Raw genomic sequence first — 18,205 nt, 5'->3', positions numbered from 1 at the left:
AAAGTCTGTCCTAATAGCCACAAAATAAAAAAATCGCACTAGAGACATCTATGGAATATAATACTTCTGCTGACAGTTTGTATTTCTGTAAAAACCACAAATAGTTGTGTTTTACATGCTCTACCTTTGTTAGAAGAAGCAGTATTTTTTTTTACTATCTGGTAACAGGGTGTATAATTCTTAAAAAGATTGTAAAGTTTTATAATGTCATAAGTGTTAGTATAAGTAGTGTTTTTTATTTATATTTAAAAAAGAGAGAAAATCTTGTAATTTTAAAGAGAAATGATTCTGCTAATGATGCTTTTTAAAAATTAAATAAAAAACAATTCCCTATTATTATAATACTTTTTTTTTATAACTTTAACAAATAATATAAAATAAAATGATAAAGGCACTTTAAATTTAACAAAGGTTACTTTACAATTAAATTATACTTATTAAACTATAAAAATTATATTTTATTATCCTAATTACCTAATAATAGTAGTAATGATAAATTACCTACACTATCATAATAATACATTATACAATTAATTTTATGTACACGTTAAAATATACCATGCAATGCACAATATTATTAATTTATATGTATACATATATATATGTATCCTAAAATTTATAATTATTAAAATACTTTGGTTTTTTAAAAACTATTATTCTTGCCCTCATATCTACAATTACTGAAAGTATTATAAAGCAATAAAAGTTATACTGACAAACTTATTTTATCTATGTTAATATCATCAAAATCAAAATAAAATTATTCATGCTCAGTAATTAAAATAATACTATCTCAAAGATAATATAAAGTACAATATTATTTAATTTATAATTATTATTACTAATTATTATTATCAGAGAAGTCAAAATCAGCAATACGTTGGTATAAATAAATTAGGCCTGTTTATTGAATTAAGTTTTGTAATACATATGTTTTAAATAATAATCCATAATAATATAATTTATTAGAATATAAGTTTTCTGAAGCCGTACAAAAAGTCACTGATTAATATTTAAGAAATTATTTATATTATTTTCTTAATAATATAACATGGAAATTACACGTTAACTGCCTGTCTTAATGAATATAAAAATAAATAACATTTAATTAATAATTGTAATAAAAATGATTCATTCATAGAACTGGATAAACAGAAAGAAGGATAGAAAACAATTCTAGTAACAAAAAATACATATAATTAGATTAACAAAAAATTAATAAAATACATTTTTTTTTCTTTTAATAACACAATTCCATTAATTAAGTCATTAATTTCTACGAATATTTAAACAGCTACAAAAAAAAATAATATGGCATACGAATAAGGATCTTACAATTCTTCAATCTATATTTTTTTAAATTATCTAAGAATTTATATTAACTTATGATTTTACTTAAAAAAAAAAAACTATTCATAAAATGAGCTATTAAAAAATAATAGTTACTAATTAGATAAACCTGAATTTTCTGCATCTACTTTTAATGTGAACTTAAATTAATGTTTTAAAAGTAATTTTTTATTGTATTATATTTTTATCAGCATCATTACTCATTAATTTAATTAATATTCTTATGTTAATATAAACGATAACAATTTTTTTTTCTTTAGTAATCCTGCTCTGATCCAAGGTTTTACAAATTCTTGATCTTTGAAGTCAAATGTTGAAGCAGTTCCTTTTTGTCATCCATAAAGTAGCAGATCTACCATATCTGAGATTATCTATATAATACATAAATAAGGTATGAACTGAGTAATGCTAACCTTATTTACTTAACTGTTTAATAAATCAACATGAAATCTTCAGAAGAAAAAAGGTCTGTCTGAGCATGTATTCTTTCACCCCCAATACACCTATCCAGAACTTTCAAGGCTTTGACTAATATTTATAATTATTTTAATCATCATTTGGGGTCGTTATATCTTGCTTTTTTGGTGGGTGGGGGGGAGATTGTTATATCTTGCATTAAAAGTCATTTAATGACCTTGGAATTTAAATTTCTTTTAAAACTGAAAAATATTTTTTAACAAAAAATCTTATTCTTGTTAGAAGAATATTTTTTTCATAAACATTATTCTGTCTTGGCCAGCAAATCTACAATCGCACAACTTTTAACTTAAAATGATGTTTTTAGATTTTTCTTCAGTGTACAACATATATAGAAAATACTAAAATTGTTTATAATAAAAAAAAAGATAACAAAAAAGAATATCCAGGGTTTTAAAACAGATGTGTAAACAAAATTAATTTATTTGAAATGTAACTCCATCTTTATACCTACTCATTCTGGCAAGAAGTAAGTGATATTTAACACAATTTACACATAATAAATTAATCGCTTCAATATATCTATCAACTGTGAGGGCAATCTTAAAAGAAAACCATTCAGCATTTTTGCTGATAGAGGTAAGCAAACCTGTGGAACAGGTTCACTGGTTTGTTGATTTTTTCGCTATGCCATTGTATAGCTGTTTATATATGAGTTATAGTCTTAAAATTAATAAGAAAGTTGACATTTCTGCTGATTGTGAAATCTAAGTAGCAATTGTTTTGGACTGGCTAAAATTCAAGTGCAATTGGTTATTGTGTATGATTTTAACCTAATTATCAAAAGAAATATGTAAAAAAGGTTTTAAAATATTCTGGGGCAGTAGAGTGAATGGAAATGATTTTCAAGAAACCTTGATTGTAATAGTAGCTTGAAAATGAACATAGATAATAAATTTGTCTCAGTCACCATTTTGCAGAATGGAAAATTGATTTTACTATACGTTTCCAAAGAGTAATTCTTGATAAAATTATTCAACAAAAATTCTATGGATTATATACTGTTATATACGTTATCTGAAGTCCTCATTTGCTATGCAGAAAGTAATGAATTTCTGTATTGGGTAGTTATCAGAGATGAAACAAGCTGTTTGTATAGTACTCTATAAACAAAATGCTGTGGAGGGTTATCACCCTCATTCAAAAAAAAGAAAGAATTTGCAATCTTCAGTCGATTAACTTTTATTATAAGGAACAACAATTACAAGCCTATTGTGAAACAGTTCAGAAGTTGCACTGTGCTATCCAAAATCAAATCAGTCAATTATTGTATTCTAGATGAGCCTCTGAGCAACTCCTGTTTTTCAAATCATTGACATTTTTGGGAGACAAATTACTAATGATTGATGTAATGAAAGAGTGGTTGAATTGAATGGTGGGAATGAGAATGAAAAGAGCACTGAAGCTAATTATTAAAATAAATGCATCAATGATGGCAGCATACTTTACTGTAGACTATAAGATACATTGTTTTGATACAAAAATGTTTTTAACAGTATTAGTTTGCTAATTAATGATTTATATAAAATTAAACAGTCTACTTAGTAAATAGTAATTATATTTCAAGTGAATGAAAACTAATTGAAGCCCAATGTAATCTTTTTAAATTATTTTCTAAAAGAAGCAAGTAAATACAGAGGGGTAAAAAAAAGTACTCATTATTTGTAATTAAATAATATCTAAACAAAAAGACTTAAACTCTCTAGTGTGTGTAGTGTAAGGCATTAAATTTATCATGGTAGGCGGAGCTGGCAACTTATGCTGTGCATGCACAGGTGGTTGGTCATGGAATGAGCCAGTCATATTAGCCAGTGCAGCAGAAGACAGTCAAGTAGCACTAATTGCTGAGGTTCATTTATCGTTTGTTGAACGCAAGGCTGTACTGAAGTGGTACGGGAAGTACAAGAACATTCATGAGGTACAACAGCAGTGGCATGGGAGTTTGGAACACCGCCACCAACCCATCGAACAATTGCCTGCATTCATGATAAATTCAAAGCCAACGGAACTGTTAAAGATGTGCACAAGGAAAGATCACTGCAAAAATCAGTGAACCAGGGTGAGGTGAGCCGGTCAAGTGTCAGATGCATTCTGAAGAGTGTAAAGTGAAACATTCCAAGACTGCTACATGCGATGAATAAGGATGAACCAGATCAAAGGACCGAATACTGTGAATGGTTTCAGCACACTGTTGTTGAGGATGAGAAATTTGTAGGGAAGTTTGTGTGGACTGACAAGGTGAAATTCAAACTTAACGGTACTGTGAATTGCCACAATAGTGTCTAGTAGGCTCTAGTGTGGTGTGGTCTATCAGTGCGTGGTTTGACTGTTCCCTTCTTCTTCGAGGGTACCATAACTGGTGATAGTATCTTGATATACTTCAGACAAGGATTTTGCCTGCCATCCAATACCTGTATGGTGATGAACTTTTCTATATGCAACAAGACGGAGTCCCACCTTACTACCATTGAGATGTCAGGTTGTACCTTGATAAAACTCTACCCGGACGGTGGGTGGGTCGAAGAGGTGCTGTTGAGTAACCACCTTGGTCTCCTGATTTGACTTCTTTGGACTTCTACCTCTAGGGGAATCAAGAATGATGTGTATCGAGAAAAACCAGCAACAATCAATGAGCTATGTGAAAAAATCATAGTCATGTGCTGCCGTAACCCCTAGATACACTAAAAGCCGTAGTTCAGTGTGCACTTTGGCACCATGGGCATTGTTTAGAAGGGCCATTTCGAACACATACCATAACCTTCACTAAGTGCCAAAAATCTTTTTTTTCACGTCAAGTCAAATTTGTCACAAGATATGGACTAGCAAATAGTGAGTACATTTTTTTGGATCCCTCTTATAAAGCATTATAGATGATTAATACTGTCCTCAAACACTAATAAATTATTAAAATTAAGTTATCTGTATTTTTATTTAAAATTACTATTTAATTGTAAAAGGACATCAAAAAAAGATCTCCTTTAACAGCAACTATACTCAAATATCTACCATATATTACGAAAAGAACTACAAGGTGGAAAGCAAACTTTTTTTAAATATAACAGTAAAATAAAATATTAATTTTTCTTCTATGTAACAAACAAAAATTAGTAACCTAGAATTATTACATTACAGCATCCTTGAAGTAACATACTTTGGAAGTAAAATGAATATTAATGCTAAAAAAAAACAACAAAACTTTAAAATGTATACAATACTAAAAACAATCTTAAAACTACATTACATAATTAAAAGTAAAAAAAAATTTTGGAATTTGATTAAAATTAACAAACTACTTTTATATAAATATAGTTAGGATTTTTTTTTTTGTAATTCTATACCTTTTTTAATTAGAAATAATAAGTTTCTCATTATAGATAATAAATGATTGTATTCAAATACAGAATAATCTACTACAAATAGTAAAATAAGAAAGATTATTATTAAAAATTAACAAAAACCTAATTATGGAAAAATCCCATACTGCACTAAATCTTAGTAGATTACACAAACACATTTGTTGAAACAGTATTTTTTAATGAGACATGAGGAGGTATGAAATATTATTTTTTTATTGAAATTCTTAAACTGGAAATAGTTATAACAACTTCCAATAAAATTTTTTTCCAAATTAGTAGCCAATGACTGCAAAATAAAAATTACATTATCATTATATAAATACATAATTGCAAAAGAATATGGCATTTTAATACATGTGCAATGAAATATTCAAGTGTCAAAAAAACTTGTTTTTATAAAACATGAGATCTGTCATGCCCTTGTATAAGTACAGCAAAATCTCCACAAAATGGAATCTCCTTAAAACATACGGTTTCCCAAGTTCCAATTTATTTTAATAGAAATTAATCTCTTAAAGGCAGAAAACTCTGTTAATACAAAAATTAAGAAACATGGAATTTACTTTTAATTTCACATATTAAGTTTATTCTATAAAGAGGAAAGAAAATAAAAGAATGGAATAGTCCGTAACAAAATAAAGTGATTAAAAAATAGATTGTACACAAACCATAATTTGTAACATAATAAATGTAATAGATGACTAATTGTTGTTTAGTACAAGATACGCTGATATATTTATGGATCCAACTTCTGGCCAATAAGCCGATGATCATTAATAAAGTACGGTAGCAAGCGACAGGTTATGTAAACAATCAATTTTTTTTTTTACTATGCTCTTGTGACTGAAACTATTATGACATTTATAAAAAAATTTAGTTACTTCTGTTTAACGCTTCTTGATAATGATAACCAATTATTTCTTAGAATTTCTACTTAATTGAAAATAATTTTATTCAGTGCCATGAACACTGTAAATGGAAGCAGTAATAGTTTCTATTTTGTTGTGAACATTTATCATTGTTCTGGTTTTTCTTTTTAGTTGTTTGATAACCATTTAGTTTAAATACAGTACTTTATATTTTTTTTAAATTTATAAAATTATTTTATTTTAGAATCAGTGTTAGTTTATGTTATGTTTTAGGATGGTGTATTTCTTATTTTTTTAGTGTAACTTTCAAGGAAAATATAATATACTTGAAGATAGAAATAAGTGTTTTACATTTGTGAAATATCTGTGTATTGAAACAGTCCTCACTATCACTTTGGTAAGTCAAAATTTATACAGTAAACAATTTAATACGTATTCTTAAAAATAACCTGTTTCAGTTTTTAAAAACTAACAAATAATGTAATCTATACACAGTTAAGTTTTTGGAATATTCCAAACATATATTATTATCTAACTTCATTTTATATTGGTATAATTTATTCCACAAATCCTTAGTATAAATTAGCTTGAGTTTTAATGAAACTTTCTTACTCTGTACTGTCAAGATTCTATTTTAGGGAGGTTTTACTGTAACTTTATTGTTGAATATGATCTCTAAAATAAGCTTGCTTACATTTATTTACTAAAGTCAAGTTACTTTACCAACCGATTTATTGAAGCAGCTATGTACATAAATAACATACATAATAAAACAATATGTAGTAAAAACAGATTTACATTAAAAAATATCAATGTATATTAAAACAAGCTGGCCAATAAACAAATTATTTCATTCCAAATAACACTTACAAAGGCTTTTAGAAAAAAAAATCAGTGCACAATAGATACCACTGATTATACCTTTCACATCCATACATAATATCAAGGTAAATGCAATGAGATGATTTAGATAATATAAATACAATGACTGATTAAACTGAAAGATAAATTAATATATGTATATTTTTATAATTTATGACCCTACTCTGTTTTCTGTTTAAGTACTAAACACATTATTCTGAGATGTGGTATGGAGTAACCTATATTTTATAAAGCTAATGTCATTTCAGGTAATGTAAAACTTATTAGTTATTTTGGTTAAATATTTTTATTTAACAAAATTTGTTGTAGACTGACTAGTTTTCTAAACAAACACCAAATTTTATCTTTTAAACAGGAGTCTGTTAAACACCTTATAGTTCAGTTGAATATGGATACTAAATCATACCACATAATTCTGGGGATAAGCAAGGTTGTTTCTATAGAACTCTTGTTCTATTCCAAATGTTTTTCTCTTAATTTCTGGAGAAAAATCAATTTTGGTGGAAGAATTATTCATCAGTAATGTGCAGCTTCCCTGGAGAGGAGCTTCAGCTACTCTCTTGATGGGATGATTTTCTTTCTTATGCTACAGTTCCTTTACTTTAAACTGCCCCTTCTCATCAACCAATCATTTTCCTTTTCCTTCAACCTTATTTTAGATTCTGTAAGTGTTAAGTTAGAGTACTTATTACCTTTACACTGAAAATTCTGAATCTATATAGCAGTTCATCTATCATGTAATGTTTTGGGTGGTTCACTGGATCAATCTGTAAATTCTGTTTCCTGTCCATTGATAAAAGAATTATATCTGTTTAAGTGCCTGTAGGTAAACACAATTCAATTATGCATTGCTCATAGTATCCTCTAGACTGGCAATAATCAAATCAGGAAGGTAAATAGATACCAAGAATCTTTAAAGAAGGGTTGAAATGAACTGCAATTTGATTAATTTATACGGGGTTTAATTTCCTTGGGATGAAAAAAATTGATTTCTAAATCAATTAATTAGTAAAATAGTACCCAATAATCACAATTCTTAGACAAACTGAAGAATGCAGTTCTGAATAGCGTTATCCCCATAGAAAAATATACAGATCTCCTGAATAAAACTTACATTATTAAACTAATACATCATATCATTAATCAATGTAAATTCAAAGCCACATAACTCATTTTTACAAAACCATTAGTTTATTATTAAAGAATTAAATTTACTTTATATTGAACTGTTACACTTATGTCACTTATTATTACAATAATATGTTACACTTATTATTTATAATAATAACACTTTTTATTATTATTAGTAATTTTTTTTTACTATAATCCTGTGACTGAAACTATTGACATTTATAAAAAAAATTAGTTAGTTCTCTTTAACATTTCTTGATAATTGTAATAATCCAGATTAACTCCTTAATGATTCATTATTATTTAGTTAAAATCATGTGCTTTAACTTAAGTAAATTTCATTTCTAATAAATTATTTAATTACATGAAAATAGATCATATTGTTATAAAATTTATATCATTTTTTGTTCACAAAAAAAGTAATTATGTCTAAATGACATTTCCTGGTAATATATCAATAGTCAACAAAAATTTTATCTTACAGGTCAGTTTATATATAGCATGAAGTACACTTTTTTTAATATGCTAAATTTAAGGTATAATTTATTTAATAAAATAAATGTATATACACATTCATACTACAAATTTAAAATCAATAATTTAAATGCAAAGAATTAAAATTATAAATGCAAAAAATAAATTAAATGGTATAACTGAATATAACTTCTAGAATCCTTGCACACAACTTCAGTATTATATCATATTGAAGAATAGCAACATATTAAGACTCCTTTCTGTCTACCGTAATCAGACATATAATATCACCTGATGTTACATACTGCTAGTTAAGTAGTAGTACTAATTAACTTGCATGATCTTATTGTCTTATATATAGATCATAATTTTACACTATTTCTCCTTTTCCTAATCCCTGATCACTTCTTTTTTATAACTGGTACTATGGATTGTAACTTTGATCCTGTCAGCTTCTCCTGGCTGAGGATTCAGAACCTGGCTAGTTCTTCCATACTAACTGGTAGGAACCTGCGTATGTACTGACTTGGAGACTTTCTTTCCTTCACATCAGGCTGCACAATAAGCCTGATGGCTGAAGTACCTGTTTAATTATTAAATCTGGGTCTCCTAATCCTCCCCCCCCAAAAAAAAAACAAAAACAAAATGGTAACATCAATATGGATAGTTGTGTTATTATTGTTATGATTTTTTAAATATTTCTATTCTATAAAAACATTACAGAATGATAGTAGAACCCAACACAGAAGTCATGATAAAAATAAAATAAATATTTACAAAATTATCTTGTGTTATTAATTAATATACTACAAAAATATCAAATAAATCAATTTAAATGCATATTAAGAATGAATCAACTGTGTATAGTAATTATCTGTGTAGTTTGGGTCAGGTCAGCTGATATTTTTTCCATTCCTCTCTAAAGCTTATTTGCTGCTAGCTGTACTAATTTGCAAGCATAGCTAATTACTTATAGCAGTAAAATTATAAATATAATCTTAATACATAAAAGTGTGATAAATGCATTTTTCTACTTATTTCACCAAACAAGTCTAAAAAAAAAAAAATGGGTAAAACTTCAATGAATTCAAAACTGCTTATTATGTCTAACATGCCAGTCACCTATCATAACTAACTAACTATTTTGGTTTATTTTATTCCTTTACTAGTGTGATATATTTTTTACTTATTTTCTATAACTCTACAGCTGAATATAAAATACTTTATTTCAAAATTTCATTAAATAAATAAACAATAAATTGAATTTTTGTCCCGATGTAACTTGAATCTAAAATATACATTTATAAGTTTATTTTATGAGTTTCATTTATAAGTTGCGTAAAATATAATATAAGATGAATCAGGTCAAAGAATGACCTTGGAACTTAATATTCAAGAGTAAATCTAAATCTACTTTATACATCAAGCGCATAAGCACTCGTATATTTCAGAAGTAAAAAAATTAATATAGATGCAAGCAATCCTCACAGTGGAATATCTGTCACATCAGGAATAAAATGCTGTGCATTAGCTAAACATAACAATTTAAAAAAAAAAAAAAGTAGTAATGCTGAAGTAAATATATGTATGGCACTTAGAAAATCAAAAACTTACTTCTTCACTTTTAACTGCCCCTGTAATTTTTAACAAATTCAATTATGTACAACAATTAATATGAAATACAACCAAAATATTTAAAGCACTTAAAATAAACTGGTTATGGGAAGCCTGTAGTGTTCTTCCGGTATACAGTCTTCGGAAATTTTTTACTGTTAGCTGCATTTCAGATTTCACTTCAATTGCAATAGTTTATGGAACAGTCTAGTTAATGGAACATGTTTAAAAATCTCTCTAACATTAAAAATAAATTTAACCACCTTTATGAGGCTAAATTTAACACTAACACATCTACAGTATTAAGCATGTCAAAAAGTAATTTTTATAAATAAAATATGCATAGATTCAATATAACACATATAGGAAAACTGTGATAGTTCGTTAATTATTACCATTTAACAAAGAATCAAATGGTTGTTAAAAAGTTAAAAAATCTGAACAAAAAACTAAGAAAACTCAGTAGACATGTTTTATTACTTTTTTTTTAATAAAAACATAATACCTCTGAAAAATAAAAGTTAGCGATTTTCTATTCCATTTTTAGTAAATACAAGAAAATGAAAAAAGAAACCTCATTAGGAAAAAATTCCTGTAATATACAATAACATATAAAGTAGTTAGTTGTAATAACTATAACTGACAGAGAATTAGTACACTCCAAGAATAAATAACCAATAAGAGAAGTATATTAAACATTTTTTTTTATAAGAATGAACAGTCTTTTTCAGTAAATTTATATTGCACTAATAAATAATTCATATTAATCAGTATTTATCTGATTTCTAAACAAATAGTTGATACTAGATTCAACTGAATTTGTAAAACCCAAATGATTACCCACATCTCTCTTAAGAAATATATTTCTAAGAATTTCCCGTGTTGTTAAAATTAAACTGATCAAAGTATGCTCAACACATATAATAAAATAAGATGATCTATTATTTTACCTGTTCTGAATGTGCTTCCAAATCCTAAGATTTGTCATTAGTTAGTAAAATATCAAGAAAATGTTTATTATAAATAAAACCTCAGTGAATTAACATATCAAAAGTGGAATGATCTTAAATTTAAACTTATATTGATAATTAAATATTGCAAGTTATGCCAATTTATTATTTTTAAATACACCATTTTAATAGTAATGAGTTTATTAATGTTAAACTAATTATAAAATCAATACAGTTCTTATAAAATAAAAATAAAATATACAATTATGACCATATATATATGTTCATTGAATGTTCATATGAATATATGTTCATTGGATGGGTCAAATAGCTTTATAAAGTAAAAAATAAAACCATTTAATCCTACATGTTATTAACAATAAATAATCATTATTTTTCAAAACACAATTAAGTATTACAGTTTTATATTTCTAAAAATCACTCTAACCATTGTACTTTTCAATTAAAAATTGCCTGTATTATATACCGATATATATTATAACATATCCCAGTTCTACCCAATCACATAATTTGTTAATAAATATTGATTTTCTAAACAAACTCACTTTAATTCCTACAAAGATTGCACATACTGCTACAAAGTGAAATAAATCATCTATTTAAAGGGCCCAAGAATCGCATGGAATAATTGTTTTTAACAGCAATAACGTCTGTGTTTTGAGAACTACAGGAGAATGAATGTTAACTGACAAAATGGAATCTTGGAAATGCTGTGTGGTGGTTACTTGCAAAAAATCTTAACTAATACACATTGTTTTACATGACTAACAATTATAATTCAGATACTAAAATTCAGAAAATATACAGAAACTTGAAAATAGATTTCAAAGATAATTGTTTAGAATTGTCAGAATAATGAAAGGTTTGTGCGAGTTGTAATGAAGTTAAGGGGAGAGTTTAAAATTATTTTCAAACAGGTGGAATCCATCCTTTCCGCTACACCTACCTCAACATAAAAATCTTAAATGGCAATAGTTACATTTAATTGCATTAATTGATAACACAAAAAAAATAATGAACTTTGGTGAAAAGGAAATTAAAATCTGCCCAACCATTTGCTTGGAAACTAGAAAACAATTAGCGGTAGAATGTTGAAATTTTGGATTAACAACTGTTGTAAGATCTAGTTGTTCACCTCAACTTTTGATTGCAAACAACTAAATCAAACGTGTCAAAAAAAGGCCAAAATCCTAAACATTTGGATTTTGACCGTTTTCTAAAAAAAAACCCTCATTGAGAGCTTTTCAACGATACATAATGGTACTTGTTTTCATCGGTTCCAGAGTTATAGCCAAATAAAGTTTTAATTAATAAAATATTTGGAACTTACAAGCGAAAGGCACATCGGTTCGAATCCGACTTCATGTTCATATATTTATTTTTTCCTAATTTAAATATATTGATTTATTAATAATTATTAACCTCAGATTGTAGAAGATTTACAAAAAATAACAGTTGAATAATAACAATAAAAAACAATAATATGAAAAAATCAGAAGTTATTAGTGGAATAAAATTTTGTATACTTCCCGGTTTTAATTCAAACATTTTTGTGGAGATTAATAATTAATTATTAATAAATCAATACAAGGCTATATTTTAAATGAAATTTTTATATAATAAAGAGATAATTCAGTTTTCATTGTTTAGATTTTCAAATTCTAAATCTAGAAAGATTGTAGTCGCAAACATGAATAAAACTAGAATTGATAATAAAAATGGGCTTAATTCAAAAGAAATATGAATAAGCTTTAGTTTTTATCAAATTATTTTATTTACGGGTCTCTAAATAAAGTAGACACTAGTTTTTTTTGGCAGCCAAAGTGACAACACTGCAAAGTTACATAAACAGCTGATTTATATTAGGTATTAATATTTTTGTCTATTGTTCTCACATGAGACGTAAACAAACTTTTCGTGAAATGAGTTTTTGTGCGTTACAAAAATGAGTGATACTATAATTATGAGCAACGTTGTGCAATTACGTTTTGTTTTAAACTCGGTGAGACTGCTGCTGAAACTTTTTCAAAATTAAAACGGGCGTATGGAAATGATGCTCTGTCTCAAGCTCAAGTTTTTAAGTGGTTTAAAGCATTTTCAAACCATTACACATATTTGTATGTATAATCACCTACACGTACGTATAATCTCCTCCATTGTTGAAGAATTTAACACATATATAGCGATCTATTAAGTATAAAGATCATTTTACATATTCTTCATACAACATTCATAAAATATGTATTTAACATTAGTTATAAGAGGGTATTCATAAAATATGTATTTAACATTAGTTATAAGAGGGGTAGCTTACCTTAGTTATGTTCAGTTAGGTTATGTTGATACAAGGTGTGGCATTTGCACCCCATCTCGTGGTGAACGCGTCTTCCCATATCAACTGATTTGGAAGTCGAGAGTTCCAGCGTTCAAATCCAAGTAAAGTCAGATTAGAATACTAGATCGTGGATACCGGTGTTCTTTGGTGGCTGGGTTTCAATTAACCACACATCTCAGGAATGGTCGAACTGAGACTGTACAAGACTACACTTCATTTGCACTTATACATATCATCCTTTGAAGTATTATCTGAACGGTAATTACCGGAGGCTAAACAGGAAAAAGAAAGGCATGGCATTTTCACACACACAGTCATTTGACTGGTTTGATGCAGCTCTCCAAGATTCCCTATCTAGTGCTAGTCGTTTCATTTCAGTATACCCTCTACATCCTACATCCCCAAAAATTTGTTTTACATACTCCAAACGTGGCCTGCCTACACAATTTTTCCCTTCTACCTGTCCTTCCAATATTAAAGCAACTATTCCAGGATGCCTTAGTATGTGGCCTATAAGTCTGTTTCTTCTTTTAACTATATTTTTCCAAATGCTACTTTCTTCATCTATTTGCCGCAATACCTCTTCATTTGTCATTTTATCCACCCATCTGATTTTTAACATTCTCCTATAGCACCACATTTCAAAAGCTTCTAATCTATTCTTCTCAGATACTCCGATTGTCCAAGTTTCACTTCCATATAAAGCGACACTCCAAACATACACTATCAAAAATCTTTTCCTGACATTTAAATTCATTTTTGATGTAAACAAATTATATTTCTTACTGAAGGCTCGTTTAGCTTGTGCTATTCGGCATTTTATATTGCTCCTGCTTCGTCCATCTTTAGTAATTTTACTTCCCAAATAACAAAATTCTTCTACCTCCATAATCTTTTCTCCTCCTATTTTCACATTCAGTTGTCCATCTTTGTTATTTCTACTACATTTCATTACTTTTGTTTTGTTCTTGTTTATTTTCATGCGATAGTTTTTGCGTAGGACTTCATCTATGCCGTTCATTGTTTCTTCTAAATCCTTTTTACTCTTGGCTAGAATTACTATATCATCAGCAAATCGTAGCATCTTTATCTTTTCACCTTGTACTGTTACTCCGAATCTAAATTGTTCTTTAACATCATTAACTGCTAGTTCCATGTAAAGATTAAAAAGTAACGGCGATAGGGAACATCCTTGTCGGACTCCCTTTCTTATTAGGGCTTCTTTCTTATGTTCTTCAATTGTTATTGTTGCTGTTTGGTTCCTGTACATGTTAGCAATTGTTCTTCTATCTCTGTATTTGAACCCTAATTTTTTTTAAATGCTGAACATTTTATTCCAGTCTACGTTATCGAAAGTCTTTTCTAGGTCTATAAACGCCAAGTATGTTGGTTTGTTTTTCTTTAATCTTCCTTCTACTATTAATCTGAGGCCTAAAATTGCTTCCCTTGTCCCTATACTTTTCCTGAAACCAAATTGGTCTTCTAACACTTCTTCCACTCTCCTCTCAATTCTTCTGTATAGAATTCTAGTTATGATTTTTGATGCGTGACTAATTAAACTAATTGTTCTGTATTCTTCACATTTGTCTGCCCCTGCTTTCTTTGGTATCATGACTATAACACATATAACACATATTGGGGTCAATATTGCCAGGGGAGTAAATAGTTTTTTGAGATCGGTTTTCTCAAAATTTTACTAACATTACCCCTATTTCATATTGAACTCGGTACATATGTACATGCTTATTTTACAATTTTAAATAAAGTTTTTGCCTCAAAATTCACCTCCTTTCCCCCAAAAAAACTAAAAATCTTTCTAGTTATCGTATATTTTTTAACAGTTTTTTTAGGAAGAAATAAAATTATTTTTATATCTTCCTTGACATAGTAGTAGTAGTACAAGTGACCACCCAAAAAATACTTTGGTGGCAATGTGGGGGTGGTGGGCACCCGATCAAATTTTAAAAATATCGATTTTTTTGAATTTTGTAAAGCTTTATTTGGTATATTTAAAATTTTAACGCTATTCAAAGTTTAAGTAATAAGCTTTTAATAACAGTATTAGAATAAAGTTTTATTTCAATTCAATCTGACACCCAAAAAATAAACTTAGGTAACATTTTATGTACCGTATATTTTTTAGTGTAATTTTTTTAGTTTCTTTCATTTAACAAAGAAAGTAGAAAAATCAAAAAAATTGCTTGGAAGATGATTTTTATGGAGGCGATTAGAGGGAAATTTTGGAGGAGGGGATTTTTTGAATTTAAAAAATTTATTTATACACACGATAATTTTACAGTAAACCATCATAAATATCCAAGCCGAAAAAATAAATTTTAGTTAACTTTTTTCACGTATCATTATTTTTCCACCGTATGAAAATAATTAATGCCAGGAAAGTATCGAAAACTTTTTTGCCAGCTGTTAAGTAATTTATAACCGATACGTTATAAATTTTACGAGCGGGAGGGAGTCGGTTGATATAGACAGTAAAAAAATAAATCGTTTCATCTGATTTATGAAGGTTAACATTACCTTTTTGTGAATTCACGCGTGCCAGTGTAGAAACGACCCATTTTACTTACGACATTAGATCTCGTGTAAAAGAAAGAATAGAAATAAAATGATGTACGAGTGAATTCGGTTTAGAGAAAGAAAATTAAAGAACGAATGAACGACCGAAAGAAAAGACGAAGAGAAGGGAAGGAGGGCTAATTAATAATTTTTGTTGTAGAATTGCGGTGCGACTGTGGGAACAAATATCGGAGTACAACCGGAGAAATACAAACATCTAACAGCACTGTTCCGTTACGAGACGGGGGCGATTAACGTGAAACTATTGTCCGATACTTATTTGCATCTACTCCTATTATCATTGTCATCCTTACCATCAACGCTTTACTATTTTATTACAGTCTTTGATTGCGACCTGTTACCCTGGGAAAAACCGAATAACAAATCTACAAAATAGTACTGTTTTTGTACAAATTCTAGATCTTACGTCTATCGCATCAAACTGTCCAGCGGATATTTTATTTATTCTTCCATTTGTATTATTCGTTTTTTAATACGATGTCAAAATTCTCTTAAAAAAGTATTTTTTTTTTTTTTTTTTAATACACTAGCAGTTAAAGTTCATATCAAAGTAACTTAGATGGGATGAGGTGCTGATAAAATAAACTTCATTTTTTATTAGTTTACAAATTTAAACCGATAGAATCTCTTTATTTATTTGGATAAAGAACCCGGTTGCCTTCTGAGCTATCTTGCCGGTCAGAACTGTACATATACCGATATAAATATGTAACGCAAAATAATTAGTTTTATAATTTTTTGGTATTGAATTTTTCTAGGCAACACAATTCAGTTTTTGGTTACTGATAATTTTCTTGTCCCCCCGGACTTCAGTTTGTCTTAGAACAGGGTAGAGGTATAATATAAGATTACGATATGTTATTTAGAAGGTTGCAGATGAGTAAATTAATATTTACCGTTTTCCAAACAACAGCCGATTAATATTGTTTATATTAGCATAAAAAATGCGTGTAACAATGACATAAATACTCGTACAAAAGGAACCTGCGAATGATATTTTAAGTGTAAGTGAATTTACTTTTGTTTTAAAAAATAATTTTTTTCCATAAATCTTTTTTTTATATTAAAAAAAAACCGTTCTAATTTAGAAGAAAAAATAAACACTAGGTAGCTTACTACACTTGTAATAATTTTGCGTAGCGTACTTATTTACCCTTAGTTCGGAGGGGTTACAGTCCTTGATAGTTTTTTGTATCCTTCCATACAAAAAAAAAGCTGAAAAAATTTTGTAATAAATAAAATGTGAAAATTAAACTAACCTTTATCCACATATTATCTAACTTAAAGAGTTCCTACATAATCATATAAATATGTACGTTTATATAAAAAATTATAATTCTTTGTTTTTTAAAAAAGAAGCAGAATAATAGGCATTACATAACCAGAAATAGGGGTGATTCGCTCGGTTACACCTTGTTATATAGATGAGAGGTAGGAGTAAGAACAACTTAAAACCGGGTTACTGCCTTTTGGACGACACCTTATGTATATTTTCCTTTAACTAAAAACAGCAGCAAAAATGTTAATATCTTCAACATTTTTGTTCTCATTTTTCTATTACCGGGTACATTTATTTTACTGCTACTGCAGTCGGTCGGTGTATAAATAAATAATAACAAATATGACTTATATGATACTAAGCGGGTTTATTGTACGATTTCAGATATATATAAATATATATTAAATATAATCGACGTAAATATTAAAATAATGCGTTAGTTGAGATTTTAAAATTTTACGGTCAGAATATCGAAGCTTCTTATTATAAAATCGATCGATCAAAATCAAATAGTCGAATATTAAAACTATTTTTTGTAAAATGTAGGTATTTCATTCAAGGACATCGTATCGAATTCTAAGAATATAATACCGGCAAAAAAGCAATTAAATAATTTTTGAATAGAAAGGTCTCCGAGGATCGAAGTAAGGTCTTTACGGTGTAGTAAATACGTTGTGATCGATAGATGGGTGTATGTTGTATTATTGTACCGGATCGACTATATAAACTGTGCGGTGCGTACACGATATTGAAAGAAAGTTAACAATTTACAACAGCGTATCAATAAATAGTCAAACTGACAAGAAGGCTGGTAAATCTTACTAAATGAAATCTAAAATTTCATTTAGTAGATTTAAAATTAAACTCTTTGC

At 28.1% G+C, this 18,205-nt stretch overlaps 1 protein-coding gene and 1 long non-coding RNA gene across 2 annotated transcripts in view; one reads left to right on the top strand and one right to left on the bottom strand.

The window, feature by feature from the left end:
- Positions 1 to 1,983, top strand: part of LOC142329161 (uncharacterized) — a 488,476-nt gene extending 486,493 nt beyond the window's left edge. Inside the window, exon 6 of the mRNA XM_075373514.1 lies at positions 1,611 to 1,983. Within this exon, the coding sequence (XP_075229629.1) occupies positions 1,611 to 1,613 (3 nt within the window). The 3' untranslated portion in view covers positions 1,614 to 1,983. The remainder of the gene's footprint in view (positions 1 to 1,610) is intronic.
- On the bottom strand, positions 1,588 to 12,589 carry LOC142329163 (uncharacterized). Its single transcript, XR_012757432.1, has 3 exons — positions 12,455 to 12,589; positions 7,627 to 7,717; positions 1,588 to 1,721 (listed from the first exon to the last, which is right to left on the bottom strand). It is a non-coding gene; the product is annotated as an uncharacterized LOC142329163 (long non-coding RNA).
- Positions 12,590 to 18,205: the final 5,616 nt, after the last annotated feature.

This window comes from Lycorma delicatula, chromosome 8 (genome assembly GCF_047948215.1).
Source record: "Lycorma delicatula isolate Av1 chromosome 8, ASM4794821v1, whole genome shotgun sequence".
NCBI classification, from domain to species: Eukaryota; Metazoa; Arthropoda; class Insecta; order Hemiptera; family Fulgoridae; genus Lycorma; species Lycorma delicatula.
The sequence above is the reverse complement of the archived record's forward strand: the minus strand, read 5'-3'. Positions and strand labels throughout refer to the sequence as shown.